The sequence below is a fragment of the Aphelocoma coerulescens genome, chromosome 1, assembly GCF_041296385.1.
Source record: "Aphelocoma coerulescens isolate FSJ_1873_10779 chromosome 1, UR_Acoe_1.0, whole genome shotgun sequence".
Classification (NCBI taxonomy): Eukaryota; Metazoa; Chordata; class Aves; order Passeriformes; family Corvidae; genus Aphelocoma; species Aphelocoma coerulescens.
In genome coordinates this window covers 78875670-78896838 of record NC_091013.1, presented here as the reverse complement: position 1 = coordinate 78896838, position 21169 = coordinate 78875670, and the positions used below count along the sequence as shown (strand labels likewise).

The following is a 21169-nucleotide window of genomic DNA, read 5'->3' as shown; positions in this document are numbered from 1 at the left end:
GGCAGTGTTGAAGTTGCGCCAAGAAATCCAAGGGCAGTCAAGAGACTTCAGGGCCTTGGGATGACCGGTCAAGGAATGAGAAGCACAAGGTGTGTTCTCTATCCATCCAGTTGCAGGGAATAATGGGGCAAAAAATGGGAAGAGCCAAGAGATTCTCTTAAATGTGTGTACACCTGTGTGATACTCCTTAAATGCTAAATTGAAATATATTTCAAAGACCTGTATTTATTTTTTTCACAATTTTTCCACTAAGTTCAGGGCATAGATCACTTATGAAGTGTGTCCTCTGTCTACATAGCTTCCTAATTTTGATAATAAAGTGAATCTGCTCTGCCTGCATAGGAACTGACTTCCACAAGTGTTCTGTTACAGCTCTGTTCTGCCACTTACTTCCTTGAGGTAATGCGAAGATATGACAGTAAATAGAGAATAGAACGACAGGATGAAATATAACCTCTAAAGAGCAAGGCCTTTGCCCTATTCTGACATGTCTAGACCTATGCCTTAGGCTGTGTACAGTGTCAAATAATCAAATTGTGTTGTTTAAAATACTCATTGATATATGTTGTTTTATTTTCTGATGCTGTGGGATGACTTCAGGCTAGATTTTGCCCTTGTGTGTGCAGAAGCAGTTTTCACTGACTTTGTGGCAAGGTGACTCCACACAGAAGTGGGATATTGTCCCTCAGCCTTTATGGCAATGCAATTATTTAATCAATTGGAGCTGTGCTTTTGTGACACCTCATAGTGCACCAAATCCATAATAAATGATCAGTCTGGATTTCTGGGTTTAGTAAGTGATTTGGAATAAAACATGTTCCTCTGGGTGTTAATAACATTTTCTCATGGGCTCGTCCATGCATAAGTGGGTGTGACTTTCTTTATGTTTCTACAGTTGCCTTACTTGTGGTCCAAATTTGTATTGGGATAGAACAATATGATTATCAAGTGCAAATATGACCTATGTTAAAGTCCATATTTTCAGACATATATGCACATTTGTGTTCATTGATATTAACTATTGATAAGCCTTGGTTGTTAATGTTTTGGGGTGTTTTTTGTTCTAGTAGCTGTGCTGACTTTGATCATAGTAGTTACTTACTCCTTGCAATGGGCAATGAAAATTGTGACATCTTTCAGGCAAAATCTGTAAGAGGGCCTGTTAACCAATATCAGTACCCTGAGCCGTATGAAAAGGGGCAGAGATAGTAGATCAGAGATAGGTATTACTCACCTTGAGCACCAGCCATGTGGGAAAAGCCTGGGGGTGCTGGTCTTGCTCAGCCTGAAGCAGAGGTGGCTTTGGGAAGACCTGACAGCAGTCCCCAGTGCCTGTGGGAGATCATCTAGGAGATGGAGCTGGACTCAGTGAAGTGAGGCAGGGCAAGAGATAGTGAAAGTAAAGTGAATCAAGAGAGGTTTAGACTGAATATTTTTTTTAAATGCACCTATGAAGACAGGCAGTGGAACAGAACGAGCAGATTTATTGTGCAGTTTCTGTCCTTGGAGATTTTCAGCCTTGACCAGGTGAAGAACATGATCTGATCTCAGAGCTGACCTCCTGTGAGCAGGAGGTTGGACCAGAGACCTCCTGAGGTCACTCCCAGTCTGAGCTATCCTGTGATCCTATTGCTTCCCTCCTTCAAGTTTACTTGAAATCTCTATTTGCTTTTTCTGAATTTTGATCTCAGTTAAACTCAAGGATTAAAAGTACCATGGTAAGGAAATCCTGTGGGATTGTGCTGAGTTTGTCAGCTCTGAGAGCAGAACATTATGAGAAGGAACATGATGCTGGAGTGCTGGAGGAGATGCCTTTGAGTCTCCAATCTAGTCCTCTCTATTCTCACAGGCCACCAGCTGACAGGCCATCCCTCTTCTTCAGTCTAGAATGAAGGAGAGAAGAAAATTAGGCAGCTGGTTTGGTTAAACTATCTCTTGATCATATTATACTTCTACTTAGAGGAAGAATTACCCAGCAAGTGTGGATGAAGTAGATGATCCAGGCATTGAAAACCAAGAAAACACAAAGACTGGTGTTTTTTTTAGTCACCTCAGTGTGATTTCAACAAGGCACACCTTAAACACAGCTGAACCTGGAAGAAAGTTAAATTATCTAGGTTATGTTTTATCTTAGGCAAAAGAGTAACTAATGCATCTCTTTTCTTTTGTGAGTAGGTATAGAAGCATAACTATTGTGGAAATGCTACAAAAATAGGCTAAGAAAGAGACTGTAGAGAAAATCAAGTTTTAAAAGGACAAGTTTTCTGTGCTTCTGTGTATTATGCCTTTTTCACAACAACCCTTTTACTTCAAATCAAGCTGTGAAAAATATTCTGTATTTTTCTTCTGAAGCTTGAGTAGCATCTATGTTTCTTTGTTTACCCATAAGCAAATCAAATTAATCAGGAAAAGAGTAGTTAGATTTTGCATAACTGTGTTGGAGAAAAAAATACTTTGCTCTGTACATTTTTCCTGACTGATTGAGTTTAGATGCATGTCAGCATTTCTTTTAAATCTTTGGTTGATTGGAAAGTCATAATCAGCATGATCAGCATTTTCTAGAGTTGAAGAAGTTGATTTTGGCCAGTAATTGCATATCTGTGTAATAAAATCATTGTGGTACCTAACTACTAATTGAATCTTCTGTATGTTAGAAATGTAAAGATCATAAAACATTTTCAAGACAAATATAATGCAACTTTTTTTAAAAAATACATGCTATGGTAGCTTTGAGCTACCAGAAATTAATAGTTTTTAATGACAGAGGTACTTATATATGTTAGCATATATGCATTAAGAAATGTGTTGCAATCCTTTTTCAGGGAAAATTTCCATTTCTGTTAATGAAATTTTGCTTGAAAAAGAAGAGTAAGCAAGGTAAATCTCAGTGAAAGGAAAAACTTGCTTTATTAGAACTGTTTTGAGTACATCTTGCTGGAACCAATAAAACTGTGGAAAACTTTTCATTCTTTTAAATCTAATTTTATAACTAAAAAATATATATATATATATATTTTTAACCTGGGTTTTTTTAAATACTCTACTTATATTGGTTTCTTTTTCTCCAATGTGCCTGTAGGCAGTACCAATCCATTATCCTAAGGCAGTATTTTGATCCTTCAGAGCACTTTGGAGAAAACCAGCATGTACAGAAGCATTTCTGCACTTGCTGTTTTGTGTGATTGAGTTGGTTCCACATTACCACAGTCACATTTCATCCACCAACTCTTCAACCACTGTTAATATTTTTTTCTCGTTTCCCTTTCCCATATATAGCAACAGATTGACTGGGAATTACGAATAAATATATGCTAATTAAGACAATAAAGTAGTTTAAAGATACACAAATGTTAATAGGATTTGAAATAAGAGGTAGCTTGAGGCCACTGCTGTAACTAACAGGCCATTTAAAAATTATTAGCATCAGGCCCAGTGGACCAGTAGTAAAGTATAGCTGCCTTTTTAGTACATTATCAGAGCTAGCAGCCCCTAGACCCTGAGCTTTACTCCAGTGATCACAGCTGTGAACTGTGCTGAACTAATTTTGTTTATTCCTGCAAATGCCAGCATAGAAGCTACTTGCCTTACATAATGCCTAAGGTGATATATACAATATTTTATTATTCTTAAAGCAGTCTTTACAGTAAATTAATTTCAGTACATCAACAAAGACATGTTCTTGCATATCAAGCTGTTAAATGTTTTATTAAATTTCAGTGGTCTGTTTTGATGTACAAAAGAGCACAGAGTATATTGCTCATTTTGTTGACCAAACAATTCAGTGAAGTGACGGACTCTGTTTTGGTCAGCCTAAAGTTCAAAAATAAACAGAAAAAAACATAGGTTTCAATTGAGAAGACTGCTGTTGGAACAGCAAAAGAAGTTTACATAAGGAGATTTTAAATCTCTTGTGATAAACAGGATAAAAAAAATTTGTAATGGCAAAGTCTGTTTGACAATCTGCCTCCTTTTCCCCCAGACCCCACAGTACACCCGCCTTTGGTCCATTCACAGAGATAACTGGGTGCCAGCCAAACAATCTCAGCTCCCTTCTTATGTCTTCTCTTCTAAAACTATCACCAGTACATTTGCCAGCTCTGTAGAAATCCCAATTATAGATAGTCCATTTCAAAATGCCTTATGGATGAAGCCCCATTCCTGCCAAAGATGTGAGAGAACAAAATGAGAGAGCTCGTGCTCCTGTTTTAAATTAGTGAAATTGTGGAAATACTTATGATGGTGCCTGAAAACCTGGCATAGAGAAGACAGAATTAGCTGAAAGCTCAAGAAGAAATGAAGATAACTGCAAACATGTTTTTGTCACTGCTTCTTTTTTGTCAAACATTTTCCAACTACAAAAGTCATGATCTCTGCCTTCAGAAGGTGTATTTTTTGTGAAATGAAGAAAACTCATTGCATGTAGAAAGATGTGAAGTGGTGCATAAAACTGAATATTGACAGCTGCTTTAGGCTTGGACCAGCAATGCCCTCTCACTTAAATGATTCTGAATACATTTTGCCATCTTCTTGTTGTGCTTTACAGACTACTGTTCTCACTTATAACCTCACAACTTGACAATGTCATAGGAAGAGAGATGGAAACAGCATTTTGGATTATTGTGCCAAAAGCAGGATAGGAACCCAAATATCTGCATCACAGCGTACCTAAGGAGAGCAGTGGGGAGGTAGTTTTTGAGAAGCAGTTTGATTTCTTTGGGTTTATGATTTTAAATCAGTAGGTTGTACTGCCATCTTTTTGTGTGGCTGCAAGAAAGATTCTGGCATTACTGTAGTCAAGAGTGTAATAATTAAATTTAGTAACATCAATTGATTTTGACGCGAGTTAGCAGTTTTGCTCTTAGAGGAGAATACAAGGTATGCTAAGCAATTTCTGCCTATGAAAGGTGATGGTGTGTTTCAGAATGGCTACTTGAGTCAAGGGGAGATAGGTCATGCCAGGCATTCAAAGCCTTTACCTCTGTTACACTGTCTTCTTTTAGTTTGGAAGCCCTTAAGAGCTTCGGTTTTGGATAAAAACACCATTTTGTTTAATGTTTTACAAGTACAGAGTTACAAAAGAGGTGTTCATTCATAACAGAAGTTATTTTGTGCAGAAGTTAATTATTTCATGTGAAACATTGTTTTGTGTGTGGTAACGATGCTTTATGAGACAGCATAAACATTCTCCTCTCATCAACTGCTAGGCCCTCAGACAAGCACATTCATTTCCATAAGTATCTCCTGCCCCAGAATTGAAATGAAATAAACTCTCCTTGATAAACTAAACATGGAGAAGTATGTAAGACAAATATGTTAGACACAAAGTGATGTACTTTATTAGGCTTATCTGCATACTTCTTTCAGAGACACCTAAGGTAACATCTATCTTTTGATAGTAGAGATTTGTGTGTTTAAAACAAGCAGCTGTACAGAATAGAAGAATTTCTGTACAAAAACAGAGAACATGCATACATATTCTTCTGATATATAGACAGATATGTTTAGACATGTATAAGCTTCTTTTCTTAGGTCTTGTTTTAGCTGAAAAGTGTTCTTTAGAAAGCATACCCCATTCATGGCATTTGGCACTGGAAACTGCCTTTCGACGTCATTAAACACGGCATGGCCAGAATATCTTTTGCACTCGGGTCTGATGAGGCTGGTTTTCCATTTAGAAGGCAAATAGCTTTCACTGTAAATACCCTTGGTCAAATGGTTAATCTATATTTTATTTTTAAAAAGATAATTCCTTTTTCCCATTACTTTAGTTATTATGTAAGACCTATAGCTATTGCAAAATGCCTTTTATACATGAAAGAAGTTGAAAGATTAGTTTTTTAGAGAAAGAAAAAAACAGCTTGATGGCAAAAATAGAAGACAGTGGAACATGCATTTCTAATCATCCATGCCAAGCATTTGATTTTAAAATCACCCATTTGTACTGTGGCTGATTTCCCCTGGCATAATCATGGGAGGCTAAGAAGAAGCCCTCATAAAATGAATGGAGAAGAAACTTCAAGGCACACTGGGAAAAAATGTGCAGAGGGTATGGGGCTAGCTTGGGGTTTCTTAAATTTTGGACTTCTTCCCCTCCAAAGACAATGATTGCCTAATGTAATTTTGATAAGACATCCATAGTAGTCAGAGTCTACATCTGGAAAAATTCCTCAACTATGATCACTGCATTATCTGGGGAAAACAGGCAAGCTACAAGATGCTGGAAAAACCTCAGCACAGTGAGATAGTTGAAACAACAAGGCAACATAAAGGACCAAGTATAGAAAACACAATCTGTTTGAGTGTTCAGCATGAGATGTCTGAAGTAGCCATGGTTCACAGATATATATAGTCACCCAAGCAGGCTAAGATCCAAATTTCTGGAGAGAAAATCTCTTGGTATGGATTTGGTTTTGTCAAGTTAAGAGTAATAATGCCTAGGATTTTTGAGGGAGGGCTGCAGTGTGAAGTACAGAATGATGAAAGAAGTCTCAGAGAATCCATGCTGAACAGGTCAGTGATGAATAAGTGTATCTACATTTATCTTACTGATTCTTTGAAAATATTTTATTCTTGACTCCAACTATATGAGGAACTTAAGTGTTAGAATTTTGGTTTTCAGAAAACTGGTTTTTGGAAAACTCAGAAGAGCTAATTGACATGTCTTTTTGGAAATTAAAATGGGACTTTGAGTGAAAATTTACCTTGGCTTTCACTTCCCTATCCTTCCAGGTACCATTAAGCCAGTTCACTAGATCAAGGCTAGGAAAAGCAGTAAAAACAGTAAGATTGTAAAGTTTATGAGGTAATTCTGGGCTGTTGGAAGCACCTAAGTTCTGAAAAAGCCATCATTACTAATCCTCATGTGGAAGAAGAAACAATCCAAATAATCATGAAGTACATTTTAGATGTACATGGCAAAGTAAATTTCACATCTTTTAAAAATTTTATTTACTCTTCAGAACACACTTGCACTGTCACAGGATAAAACTCATGGGAGCATAAAATCTCTCATCCACTCTAAATAAAAGGTCCTTAAATGTGGGTAAACTAGTAGAACAATTGGCACTTGATATATCTCAATCCCTGAAATGACAGTGCAGAAGATACTCCTTGACTGGAGAATAGCTTCAGAAGAGCCTTGTGCACTTTGTCAGCGACTGCTGTCCTGCCAATACCTAGTCACAGGCTGCAGAAGGCAGCAGCACAATTTTGTTTCTAGATCCTCTGAAGAGTTTTGTCTCTCTGATCAAGCTGTATATGATCTCATGATGTGCTAGCACGTTCCATTTATCTGACAGCAACGCTGGTTTCCAGTTATGCTTCCTACCATCAAGAGGAAGGAAGTAATGGAAGGACAAACATTTTTTCAAAAGTATTCAGAAACTTTTCATATGCAAATCCTAGTTATGGGGATTAAAGAAATTAATGAAAATGTTTTTTTTCAAGTTAAAATATGTGTAATTAGTTAATAGTGGTTATTAACCCATGGGAAATTGGGAAAAAAAAACCAGGTAAGATTTTCATCACACATATCCTCTTAACATGAAAATTGTTTTCAGAAATTAGAAACCATGTTTTCTGGATCTTTAAAAGATACTCAGATCTAAGAGTGACCAAGGAAGCAGAGTTTTATTTAATGTTATTTATTCAACATCATATGATGAATGTCTGTTAATCTTATTGAGGCCAAAAGGAAACCACGGCTTCACTCATTCTAAATAGTAAACAGCAAAGTGGGAAAAATTATTTAAGATTATTTCCTTGCACAATAGCATGAATCAAAGTAAACAATAATTTAAGTTGCTGGTGAGGGAACTCTTGATGACGTGAAATCAGCTACTGAGGAAAGAAAGTAGAATCCCAGCCCCACCTGGGCCAACACATTCAAAAGCCTGGACAGAGATCGCTGCACTTCTGGGGACAGCATGTGTTGCCTGGAAGATTAAGGTGGAAGAATAAGAATTTGAGAAACAGACTCACCAACAAAAGAACAACAGAGTTCTAGTGATGAATCAAATGACATCACTTCCCTAAGGACAGACTTTAATTCTAAATATAAAACTCTAAACAGACAAAAAATAACATCTTTGGTCAAGTTTGAATGAAAACCATGCTGGAATGAATCTTCACACTGGACCAACTTAGTTACATCTTTCATGATTACCTGCCTTCTATTTCTTCCTTTGCCAGATTTTTCAGTGGTCTGGGGAGATAATTCCTAAGCCAGAGGGAGCAGTTAAATGTCTAGTCCCCTTTTAAAGTCACATGGAAGCGTTGTACCAAGCATCCTCAATACTTCAAGAAATGCTTTTCTTGAGCTTCCTCAAATTACCGTGGTGTTCATGGGGTTTTTTCAGTTCAGTAAAATCAGAACACAACATTTGACATGAAGAAACAGCATTGGTTCAAAATGTGAGTTAGAGAATCACAGCATCATTAAAGCTGGAAAAGACCTCTAAGACCACAAGGCCAACCTTCTTGGAAGAGATACAACAAACCAGTACATTAGGAAAATGTGCTTTCAAGAGAAAATCTAGGGTATGATTTAGGATGCTCCGGCATGTGCTCATGTTAGAAGATGATGGATCTTTATAATAACGTTGGAAATCCCCTGCCCCCAAAATTTAATACAATAATAGAATAATATAGGTTGGAAAAAGACCTCTAAGGTCATTGGGCCCATACATAAACATAACATGCAATGTCCACCACTAAACCATGTCCCAAAAGTGCCACAGCTGCATGTTTTCTGAACACTTTCAAGGATGGCAGTTTAAGCACTTCTGTGGCACTTCTGGGCACCACTTTTTTAGTGAAGAAATTTTTCTAATGTCCAGTCTAAACCTTCCCTGGCACAACTTTCCATTTCCTTTTGTTCTGTCACTGGTCACCTAGGAGAAGACAGTGACCTCACCTGGCTACAGCCTCCTTTCAGGCAGTTGCAGAGAGGGATAAGGTCTTCCTTGAGCCTCCTTTTCTCCAGGCTAAACACCCCCAGCTCCCTCAGCTGCTCCTCACAGCACTTGTGCTCCAGACCCTTCCCCAGCTCCGTTGCCCTTCTCTGGACACGCTCCAGCCCCTCAATGTCTTTCTGGCAGTGAGCCCCCAAAGGGAGAACAGTATTTGAGGTATAAATTATGGTAAGGCATTCATCAAAACAATTTAGGTCAGGAGCCTTATTGTATGGCTTCGCCTCTCATATCTCAGATTAAATTCAGTTAATTCCTGTCAATGACAGTTTTGCTGGCAGGAGTACTGCAAAATTACCGTGTATTTCTCCGAAATAAAGAAAAAATTGTCTCTATTTTTTTTCTGTAAACTACAAATAGTTTTTATGTATAAAAAAAACCTGTGGTAACACAGCTATGTATGAAAAGCTATTTTTATGTAATCAACTGCACACTTCATAAGATACCAGGCTATTTAAAATTGATTAAACTGATTTGATTTTTTTTTCAGCTCTTTTTCTTCTGGAAAGAAAAACTTATTTTTAATATGCCTATTTTTTGCCTTTTCAAGATAAATTTAAAAAAAAATGGAGGCCAGCATTGTAAAGAAGGGGGGCATCAAAGGGTTACTTCTTAAAACAAAATTCATATTTTCTTTGCTCTGTCTCATTAAAATAGGATATGGGGGAAGGTTTTATAAAATCTTAGATTTTGAGGGGAAAAACAAGCTGCAAAGTAATTTGTTTCACTACAAAGAAATGTTTGGATGAAGTTCAAATTTGAACTGAAAGAAGTAATATGTCTTGTAAGAAAATGAATCTATCCAAGAAAGAGAGAAAATGTTTAATCAGAGAAGCACAAAATGTTTAATCACACAGACAATCTAGATAAGTTATCAAACATGATTTCTCTAGATACTCATTTAATGAGGATGACTTTTCCCTCAGCTGGCAAACTGAAAAGGTGATAGGATTTTGCAAGAAGATCTGTGACCACCAGCAGTATCAGAGTTGAAATGTTCACCTCAATTAAGCAACTGGGAATTTTACGATTGATTCCATAAACCAGTTTTTTACTGTAGTCCAGTCTAATTTCCATGCAATCTGTTATGCCTCTCTAAGCTTTTATCCTGAAGCAGGAAAAAAAATTTCAAAGGTGGCTCTGGACATTTTGTCCTTGAGTAAACCTGCCAGTGTCATAGGAACTTCCTATCATGTTTAACTTTTTAAAAAACTTGTAGTTCTGAAAAGCCTGGAAGTCTCACATGTTACTGATATTTTTATCAGCTTTTAAAAACATCCAAAAAAGAACTTCTGTACTGATGTGGATTCTCATTCATGTGGCTATGAAAGGTAAATGCTGCATGAGGATTCTCTATGGGAGAGCTTTCAAAAAGAGAGTTTGGCAGAGTTAGGGATACACACGTGTATGTGCATTGCCAGACAGCTATAAATATCAGATCCGTGGTGTGCACAGGACTGGAGGACAAAGGCACAAAGACTGGTTGATTTATTGTAGACAGAGCAGTAAAGTGCTTTAAAAAATGAGAAAAGATTTGGTAGCATTCAGCAAATGTGAAATTCGTGAGGGGTGTTCTATCAAAGAAATTAGCCAAGGCACAGAGGAAAAAGGAATTTTGTAAATAAACCCAGTGGAAATTTTTTTCTTGTTCTATAAAAACATTCCATTGGATTTAAACTATGTGGAATTATATATTAATGAAAGTAAAATACTTTAGTGGTGCTCAAGTTTTCAGATGGAAAGTGTTTAAAGATTGAAGCAGTTTCCCTCACAAAAGTTTATAAACAGCCAAGCTACTTTGTGTTCTTTATCAAAAAATGAGAGTTGTCAGCACTTCTTGGGAAAATAGATATACATGATCTCTGAGAAATACCTGCAGCCCCTGGCTGCAAGGGATCTGTGTCAGTCAAATGAGATGGCCCTCAGAGAAGGCTAGCTCCAAATCACATTGAATCTGGGGATGGAGAGGGAATTAAAAATACAGAGGTATTTTTCCTAAATTGAGATTTTGGGAACAATCTTAAATCCATCTATCTAAATGTAGGTGCCAAGCCTTTCATAATTGTGTAGTTTCCTTTTGCAGCTAAGAAGGGAAAGGTACTTCTAGTGGATAAATCAGTACACTTAATTTATCACTTTTTTTTTCTATTTTAGAGACAGAAAAAAAACCCTAGAAATTAAACCCTTGACTTTTAGGTGGTAAGAACCAGGTGAGACAGACTCCTACACTCTCCCTTTGTGCCCCTGTTTACATACAAAGACAAACATGCTTTTTGCACAACTTCTTTTGCAATTAGCTTGAAGGAAACTTTAATCAATGTATTAATTCCTGGAGAGACAATCTTTCCTCCGTATGAAGCATGGAGAAGAGTTCAGCAGGTGGATCTGCAAGCCAGTCTTGCCTGGTCTCAATGGTCTTCTCTTTTATTCTGAGCATCCCTCAGGGAAACCCTCTAAAGTTAATGTTCTGTAGCTTAGTGATCTGGTATAAGACACTGTACACAAAATACCATATTACAATCTTCAAATTTATTTTAAAAGAAGAAAATACCATGCATGTTAGTTAAGCTAATTCAATTCCGTTTTCCATTCAATAGGCAAGAAATGCACTATCACTTTCTGATATTGCTTCAGGAATTGTCTTTGAGCAGAAATAGTCTTTTAGAGACAACTCACAAAAATGATTTCTGGAAATGTAACAATTAATTAAAAAATGTAGTAAGTTTGAATCATGTTTTTCAATGTTCTCACATCTGCAGCTGAACAAACAGAATTGCATATCCCGAATTACCATTTGATTTGGCACATTAAATCAAGGCTTTCATTGTTCTTAGGAGAGTATTTTTAAATGACTGGTAAGTCACTTAGAAGAGAGTACTAGAAGTAACCCACTGCTATGAGTAAAAAACACTCATGAATTTGCTCTGTTTGATGGATCTGTCTGTTGAACTCCATTTAACTACTCCTGCACACTTTTTAGTACCTGCTTAATCTTATGCATACAACCAAACACAATGACCTTTAGGACAAAGGCTTATGTGTTTTTAGGGGTTCAGAATTTACTATGGAACTGCAAGATACATGTCCACTAGGTATAACATTCACATACATTGGGCTAGCACTCAGAAGCACTTGAGACAGCTGGACCATTGTGCTCAACTTTTTACAGATATCTAATAGGAGACTGGCCTTCCTGTCAAGTGCTTATACTCCTCAATAGAACAGACAGTGTAAACTTTGAAAACTGAGACATGGGAATGCAAAGTGACTTGCTCCAGGGGACTGATTTAGTTTCAGAGATTCAGTACCCAACATACCAGACTTCTCATTATGCAATGTCTTACTATAGGAGGACAAATGTTTGAGAGGAATAAATACTCAAGGGGGTAATACTTGTGATTCATTGGGGATTTTTTTTATTTTTTATTTCTAAAGCTGGACCGATCTTAATGTAATCTCTTTTTGTTCACCTCAACCACTAATACAGTGTTAAATTTTAGAGCAATAAGCTGGTTTTGGTTAAAGTAATGCTGTGATATTATTTCTGGTTATAATGCTTTAGATATGTTGCTACCTGACATGTGATGTATGTCTCCTAAATGCAAGATAATTAATTTTCCTGAAGGAGTTTGTGATCGAAAGACAAAGGTACATGATGATTTAGAGGGTGCAGGGTCTATAAACAGAACATGAATAGGGTTTTGTTGAATGTTGTTGGATGTATTAACTATATAATGTGTAAAAAAACGCCTTGTTTCTCTTTTGTCCTATTTTGGATGACCGTATTTAGAGGTATCCTATTCTACTCCAGACAGTTCTTAAGATGGTAGTAAACTGGTCCTAATACATCTGTAATTTTTTTCATCTAGCCACTTTATGTAACACTGTTTTCTCTTTTATAATCCTGTCTGTCATCTTATATCAGTGATTTAGTTCATCTCATTAAGTTTGTCTCAGTGTTGGGAATTTTTCTTAATGCAAGAGCATAATTTAGTATTAAACAGGCTGTCTCAAACACAACTGAGGAAAAGCATATGTGTATCAAGTCTGTACTGGATTTGGGTGCAAGATAGTTTAAAACTGCAGAGGGATGAATTTAGATCATTTGTCTTTTAGTTCCAGAGTTCTAGCTAGCCTTGTGTCCTCTTCCAGGAGGTGGAGGTCAGTGGAGTGATCAGGAGGAGGTGGATCTGAGAGCACAGAGGACAGAGATTTTTGGGATGATCTGTGCAAAATGAACAGAAAGATCTTTGGACATTTTAACACAAAATGCCAACCTCAAAGCTATTTGAGAAATACTGCTTAATCTCATCTCAGATGTCAGAGCTTTCACAGACATAAGTTGATAAATCATTTGACCTTGGGAGGCAGGTTCATATTTAAATTAAATGATTCTCCCTTCTGTGCTTCATCTCACATGTAGAGCTTGCATCTCCATATGGGTAGGCTGTTCCTCTTGGAAGGAGTCCTTTAGGTTAGGAAAATTCACACAGTATTTTTTACATCAGTGCTGCCAGGTGCACAGCAGCTGAACAAAAAATAGTGTATATGACGGTGACCCATGAAGACATGGACCACAGATGGCATTGCAGACACACCTCAAATGAAAGTCTTCATGTGCCATTATGGTGGCAAGGAAATGTGACTCCCTAAATATGCTTTTTAAATTTGTTGCTCTCTGAAGTTTACCAGATCAAAGAATAGTAGAATAAGCTAAGTTAGAAGGGACCTTCAAGGATAATCAAGTCCAGCTCCCGGCCCTGCACAGGACCACTCACAACAGTCACACCCTGTGCCTGAGAGCATTGTCCAAATATGCTCCTTGAACTCTGTCAGGCTGGTGCAGTGACCACTTCCCTGGGGAGCCTGTTCCAGTGCCCAACCACCCTCTGGGTGAAGAACCTTTTTCTAATACCCAGCCTAAAGCTCCCCTGACACAGCTTCAGGCCATTCCCTCAGGTCCTGTCACTGGGCACCACAGACAAGAGATCAGTGCCTGCCCCTCCTTGGCTGGGAGGAGGGGACTACGGGGGCAGCCTCTGTGAGAAGATGCCAGGGGCCACTCTCATGTCAGACAGAGGGAGTTTTCAGCCAGCCCCGAAACAGACGTGCTGCTGGTAAAAGCTGAGCATGTCAGTGATGCTGTGGTACCTCTGTGACAACACATTTAGTAAAGGATAAAAAACACTGCATAGGAGCAGTGAAAGAGAGAAGCCTGAGGAGGAAGGAGAGTCAGACACAAATTGTCATTGACCAATCACAATCCCTAATCCCTGTCGGAATGTCAAAGCATAGGAGGAAGAGAAGAGACAGCAATGAAAGACTGTCCTCATATCTGAAAACTTCCACAATGTAAACTAGTCTTGAGTCTTTCAATTTGGGTGCTTCCATAATTTGGGTTTTTATAGCAGATGTGGGTGTCTGTCAGTATATCTGTAACAGCTAACTGTGCCAGGGCTTCCCACACAGGTGTTGAAAACATAGGGAAAAGCATTTTAAAATGCTCATTCTAGAACCTGTGTCCTGGAACACTCAGGGTCAGCGAGTCGTGACTCTGAAGCAGCATCTGTCATGTTGCTTTGGTGTTAGGCTGCAGGTCTTCCAGATTCCTACATATATGGTTCCTATAACTGGTACCTGTTTGCTGCTGAGCAAAACTAACACTGTTGGCAGACCAGCTGTACACTCCTTATTCTTTGCAAATACATTGTTTAGAGGATTTAAACTATCTGGGTATAACTTGGAAATAAGAAGTTGTTGGAATTTTTTGCTTTTCATTTTTCAGGGTAAGATTTGTGTTTTAAGTTAGGGAATTGTCTTTAGAACAATAGCAGGAGCTTTGGAAAGTATTTCTCTTATAGAGAAAGAAGACTACTGTGACTTGACCATGTGTGTCAGTAAACCCTTCAGTATATACAATTTTTTGCCATTTTGGCATTATGATATCTTTTCTTAACTGAAGGTCCTGTGAGTCACCTGTTCTTTTAAAGTGATTGTACAATCTGCTAGAAAAGAACACATCTAATTCATATTACAACTACTGCATCAGCACTATCTTGGCTATTTAAGGTGCATTGCAATGGTTTTTTCTGGAGTCTGTTCTGAGAGGAACAGGCTGGGTGGAGAAAGGATTGAGACTAGCCCTGGGGAAAAGCCTTGGAGGTGTTGGTGGATGAGAAGCTCAGCATGTCTCGGCAATGAGCACTCACAACCCAGTAAGCCAAAAGTGTCCCGAGTTGCATCCAAAGCAGCATGGGCAGCGGGGCCAGGGAGGGGATTCTGCCCCTCTGCTCTGCTCTGGTGAGATCCCACCTGCAGTGCTGCATCCAGCTCTGGGGTCCCAGCACAGGGAGAAGTCAGTTGGAGTCAGTCCAGAGGTGGGACACTTAGTTGTTCCCAGGGCTGGAGTGCTATTCCTGTAAAGCCCAACTGAGAGAACCAGGTTTCATCCTGGAGAAAAGAAGGCTGCAGGGAGGCATAATTGCAGCCTTCCAGTACCTGAAGGGAGCCTGCAAGAAAGATGGAGAGAGTTTATTTTCAAAGGCATGTAGTGACGGGACAAGGGGGAATGGTCTTAAACTTTAAGAGGGTTGGTTTAGATTAGATATTAGGAAGAAATTCTTCACTGTGACAGTGGTGAGGCACTGGAAAAGTTGGCCCAGAGAGGTTGTGGACTCCCCATCCCTGGAGATGTTCAAGACGAGGTGGAATGGGGCTCTGAGTAACCTGATCTAGTGGCAGGTGTCCATGCCCATGATAGGGAATATTGGAACTCGATGAACTGTAATGTCCCTTTCAACCCAAACCATTCTATGATTCTATGAGTCTGACCTCTGCATTCATCTCATCTGTGGTGAGACCAATGGCATTGAAAAATCTGCAGGAGAAAATAGTATGTGTAATATGGATAGTAGGTTGTCAGCTATGAAGAGATATCTGGTTTAAAGACAAATTATTATTCAATATTTTTCAAAGAATGGTCATAAAAGTGTTCTTGTCACTGCTTTATATTTATGAGGGAAAATATCTTGAACAAAATTTTCTTAGAATGCTAATATGCAACTGTTTTACCAAGCATAATTTAGTACATTTTTAATAAGTAAAATGCCTTTAGAAGTGTAAGAGAAATGGAAAAAGAACTGGGAAATCCAGGTAGTCATGTTTGCCTGGAGGCATTTTCTGAGAGCTGTAATGAGTCGTAATGCAAATCCTCCTGGCTTTGCTGATTTTTGTGGTCGCTGCTGATTACTGTAAAATTGATTCAGGAGTGTTGCAGCATCTCTGCATATGTTAAAGCTTCATCTCCATAGTGTCACAGGCATTTTTCCTCTCTGGGGGTTTTGTACTGAGTAAGAAAAAATTCTCATAACCCTCATCTTAGTATTTTTTCTTATCAAGGAGCAAAGAAGGACACTCTTCAGTTACTTCCCAGTCTTGATCTCAAGTACAATAGCACAAGTTTTCTTGGATCGGCTATTTCAGGACTCTAATGGTACTCAGATAATGTTTTATCACATTTGGATTTAGACTGTGGCAAGGATAGTTTCCTTTGAACATGAAGAATTATTATTCTGTTACTTTAAGTTATAAGAACTTCAGGGTCATATAATGTTATTTAATGAAATTTCAAGTTTGACTTTTTTCTCCATCCTGAGAATGAATTCAAGCTTTAACTCCACTAAGTGTACAATTTCACAGCTTGGCATTGATTTCTTGAATTTTTCATCATGTGGATTCCTACTGTAAGGACCGTGTATTACAAAAAGTACTCTGTGCCCCCGTAAAAGTGCAAAGTACAACAACAAGTACCTTTAGGAAGGATTTTGTCTAAACAAGAAACACATTAAGTAACTGCCATTTACATATATGAGGTTTGTGTTCAATTATTTCAGTTGTCAGGGTTAATTGAACTGTATTTAAAAATAGAGAAGCCTCCCATATCCTCACAGAAATATTTGTAAAACACAGAGAAATCCCTCTGCAGAGGAACATAATACAGGATGTGACTGAATGAATGACTATAGAAGGAAGATACAAGAAACAAGTGTTTGAAAAGGATTATTAATAAGAAAGTTTGGGGTTTTTTTTAAAAAAAAGGAGCTATAAAGGACATTTGCTTCAGAAATGAGAGCCTAAGTTAGGGCTTCCGCTGAAAAATGAAACTTTTAGAGGACATTAAAACAGCAGTAGAAGGTCATTTACATATTTAAATAAAAATACAGGAAATAGGAAAATAATTAAAGCTGTTCTATATTGATGATGGGACAGAAAAGCAGATAAAGGTGGTTTGGAGATTTAAAACTGATAGATATTTCATATTGATTTTCACTCAAGGAGAATGTTGATCTTAAAAGAGGTGTGATGACTAATGGGAACAGGGAAATTGCATCTTTCTTCCTTGGTTCTTCAAGAATTGGTTTACTGAAGGGCAGAAGCAATTACAAGTGCCTCTTACTAGACCTGTTAAGTAAGTTCTGATATGTATGATCAGTGAAGTTATAGAACAGATTTTGATGGAAAGAAAGCTTTAAAATATGGATATACACTAAAAATGGCATAAAATGCAACCAGAAGTTCCTAAGGTAGACAGTATAGGATTGATCTGTATATTCCAATTTCACAGAGAATGTAATAAAATAGACATGTTCTTACGAGAAGTGATTTATGGAAATGGGGACAAATGGAGTCAAAAGGCAAGCATGAAACAATGGAGAAGATGGCAACAAATTTTGGTGGAAGAGGAGGTACCAGGCTGGAGAAGCACAATTACAGGAGGAAGATAATAAGTGTCTAATTTTATAGCAGACACAGAGCTAAAAAGTCAGGGTACCATGATGGAATTTGCTGGAGAGGGAGATAAGTACATCAAACAGAGCAGACTAAGACTTTAACCATAGAAGTAAATAATTTTGAGGAGTACAGTAATAAGTGTGGCATGATGGAAAACAAATAATAGTGACTAATGAAAATTCTATGCTGTAAGCAGAAACTCATCATTTGCAAATGGCCCAGAAGGAAGGAGGAGCAGAATTTTGATCCCAACATGCTCATCAGCCATCACTGAGGTTCAGAGTTAGAAGAACACAGTGTTGTCTTAGGATATGTCAGCAAAAATACTTTATAGTAGAGATGGGGGAATAATGTAAAAAGAAGCAGAAAGCCTTCAGCTGAAATTCTCAGCATTTTGGTCATCTGTGTTCAAGCAAGATGAGATGGAGCTGGGAAAGCAGAGAGCAATGCTCCCTGTGATGACTAGTGGAACGGCAAGCCACTAATTTGGCAAATGCCGATTTGAGGGGTCTGTGGGAATCTGTTTTGTGTGGTCCAGCACGGAAAATACTAAGAGGGTTTGTAAGAAATGTGCATATTGAAGGGGAGCTTAGGGAAAAGAAGAAATCTTCTGAAAAAGCTTTACTGATATAGAGTCTGGCTATAAAAATGGTTAGGATGGGAGCCATAGCAGTGGAGGAGCACATAAAATCACAAAACTGTCCTCAAGCCACTTACCCCAGTTCTGACATCAGAACTGGGTAAATCACCCAAATCTTAGAAGAAAAATGCACCATTTGTATTTTCAGCTCTTTATGCAGTAAATGTAATGTGAAAAAAATTAAAGCTGAACTGATTTGAATTTGCTAACACTGTACCCTGACTGCACTGCACATGCAGAATGATTGTGACCTCCAGGCTAGTGGGAGGGTTTCTTAAGTTTTCCTGTGTTTAGGCAACATGTAAGAACGGACTGTGAGAAGAGAGGATCTGGATCAGGAGAGTATAGGAAATACATATACTTGTATATCATGATCCCCTAACTGACTGTTCCTTTCTCCATTTTCTGTGATTCTGGGATAGGTAACACTATTAATGATCACACAGTTTCTAATAACTTGATTTGTGCTTCAAAGGAATGGGATGTTTTTTCCTTAGACCCTTTATAAATTGATAGAAATGCAGTATTTGCTTAAGAAAATACCCATATGCCTGCTTTTATGTGCAGAGATCAGTAAAGTCCTTACCCAGTCTGATGAAATCAATAGAAGTCCTTCCCTGTGTCTTAAATGAGTCCAAGAGCAAATCAGAACTCAGAATATATATTCAGGTCATTTGTTTTCTGGTTTTTGGGTAGCACAGAGTAGAAACAAAAGGGCTGGGGCAAAAGTGTGATCACACTGACTTACTATGTTTTACTTAAACTGCCCTCTTAAAGTCAAGGACATTATTCATGAAGCAGGTTTTTTTTTACTCAATGTCTCTAGAAGTGTTTTAATGTACCACAAGGACTTCCTGCTTAAAAGGGAACAAAGGTTCTACATTGTTACAATTCAGAATGTCCAGATTTCACTTACAAGGTCAGTAACATTTTTTTGATAATTTTCACATTTTAGAATGTGAACATTTTTCAGTTAAAGGTAATGGAAATGCCTGATAGTATGCAGAGCTATGGCTAAACATTATATGTTGATTTTTTCACTGGTATGCAAAAAATACATGTTATTTATTTTGTATTTTATTTTAGAGCAAAACCACTATAGATGCTTCAATGAATGGGATCAGAAAGTCACAAAATGCTATTTAGCTATTTATTTATTGGTTTCCAGAATAAAACACATGTGAGAATTTAATTTAACTGTACAGGCAGCATTGCAAATCTTCAAATTAAAAACTGGTGGATGTTTGAATGTGTAAGTACGTATTTACAGATTCTGTCACTACTTACACTCTTTCTTTCTTTCTTTCTTTCTTTCTTTCTTTCTTTCTTTCTTTCTTTCTTTCTTTCTTTCTTTCTTTCTTTCTTTCTTTCTTTCTTTCTTTGTTTCAGTTTGCTCCCAGTATTCTAGAGGAGTTTTTGCCATTTTTGGACTATATGATAAGAGATCAGTACATACCTTGACCTCATTCTGCAGCGCCTTGCACATCTCCCTCATCACGCCAAGTTTCCCCACGGAGGGTGAGAGTCAGTTCGTGCTGCAGCTGCGGCCATCCCTGAGGGGAGCCCTCCTGAGCTTGCTGGATCATTATGAATGGAACCGCTTTGTTTTCCTGTATGACACAGATCGAGGTAAGTTGTGACCCAGCTTTCTTATCTTTATCGTTCAAATGACTTCTGCAAGAGCTGTGAACTTTTATGTCCCATTGAGAGCTTGGGGAGCCAAATTTTAAAGGGCCTTTGAGGTGAAATACCTCTGACTGAGTAGGTGTGTGGCTGAAGGAAGATATCCTTCGTCTGCAAAGATTGGGTCTTGGATTCACATAGTATGTAGTCGACCAGCCAAAGCCTGTGCTTTGTCTAGAATACTAAAATCTTACAACTAATGGTAGTGGAACAAAACCAAGGTGCAATAAGCAGAATGTTACAGCTCTATTCACTCTTCAATTCACTTCGTAAGTGACAGCAGCACAAAGAAGTAGAGAGGAATGGCCGCTTCTCTGCCTCTGCACTGGTGTAAGCTGAGATGGGAGTGAGCCTATGGGACTTCCAAGCTTTGGAAGCTCAAGGCAGAGAAATGCTCTGCCCTCAGACTGTGCCAGAGTAGTGGAGGTGAGAGGCAATACCTACCAGGCATGAGGTATCCACAGGCCAGCAGAGGGAGGGAGTGCTGCTGCAGCCCATCTTCTACTCCTTTCATCTGGAGTTACCTCTGTGATGGACTACACTTTTATAAAATATACAGTTAATTACAGAAAAGGGTGCATTTTCTATCCACAGTTTCCATTCCACATCCCAGAGCATCTCAGAACTGTTTAACTGGTAAAAAAACTGTAAGTGCATTACTGCACCTCACCACTCTGTGAGGAATTGAGAGGTAAAAGCTGTTCTCTGAGTTGTGTGTTCATTCTGCTGGGAAAGTCCTCTGCCGTTGTTTGTGGAATAGGATTGAGCCAAAATAGCTGAGCTTCTGTGAAAGAGGCAAGATTTTTATGTTGATGGCTTGCTTTCAGTGGGGAAGCATGCAGCATATCTGTAGTCAAATAATTATTTTACTACAGCTGTTTCAATATAGTTCCCCATGCGGACAGTCTATTCCAGAATTAAAGTGGCTTTATTCCAGTATAATTACTCTACAGAAGAAATAGGGAATTACACTGACCTAACTAAATCTGTTTAATTATTTGATTGTGGCTATAGAAGTTAATTTTCTCATATATACCAGCACTACATTTCAGTGAGTTTTTACCTTGATATGCTGCCTAAATACCTG

At 38.1% G+C, this 21169-nt stretch overlaps 1 protein-coding gene across 3 annotated transcripts in view; it reads left to right on the top strand.

Moving 5' to 3' along the window:
• GRIA4 (glutamate ionotropic receptor AMPA type subunit 4) overlaps positions 1 to 21169 on the top strand; it is a 219543-nt gene that overhangs the window by 52113 nt on the left and 146261 nt on the right. For all 3 annotated transcript variants that reach the window (XM_069014697.1, XM_069014706.1, XM_069014717.1), the window contains exon 3: positions 19789 to 20028. In XM_069014697.1, coding sequence (XP_068870798.1) covers positions 19789 to 20028 — 240 coding nt within the window. The remainder of the gene's footprint in view (positions 1 to 19788; positions 20029 to 21169) is intronic.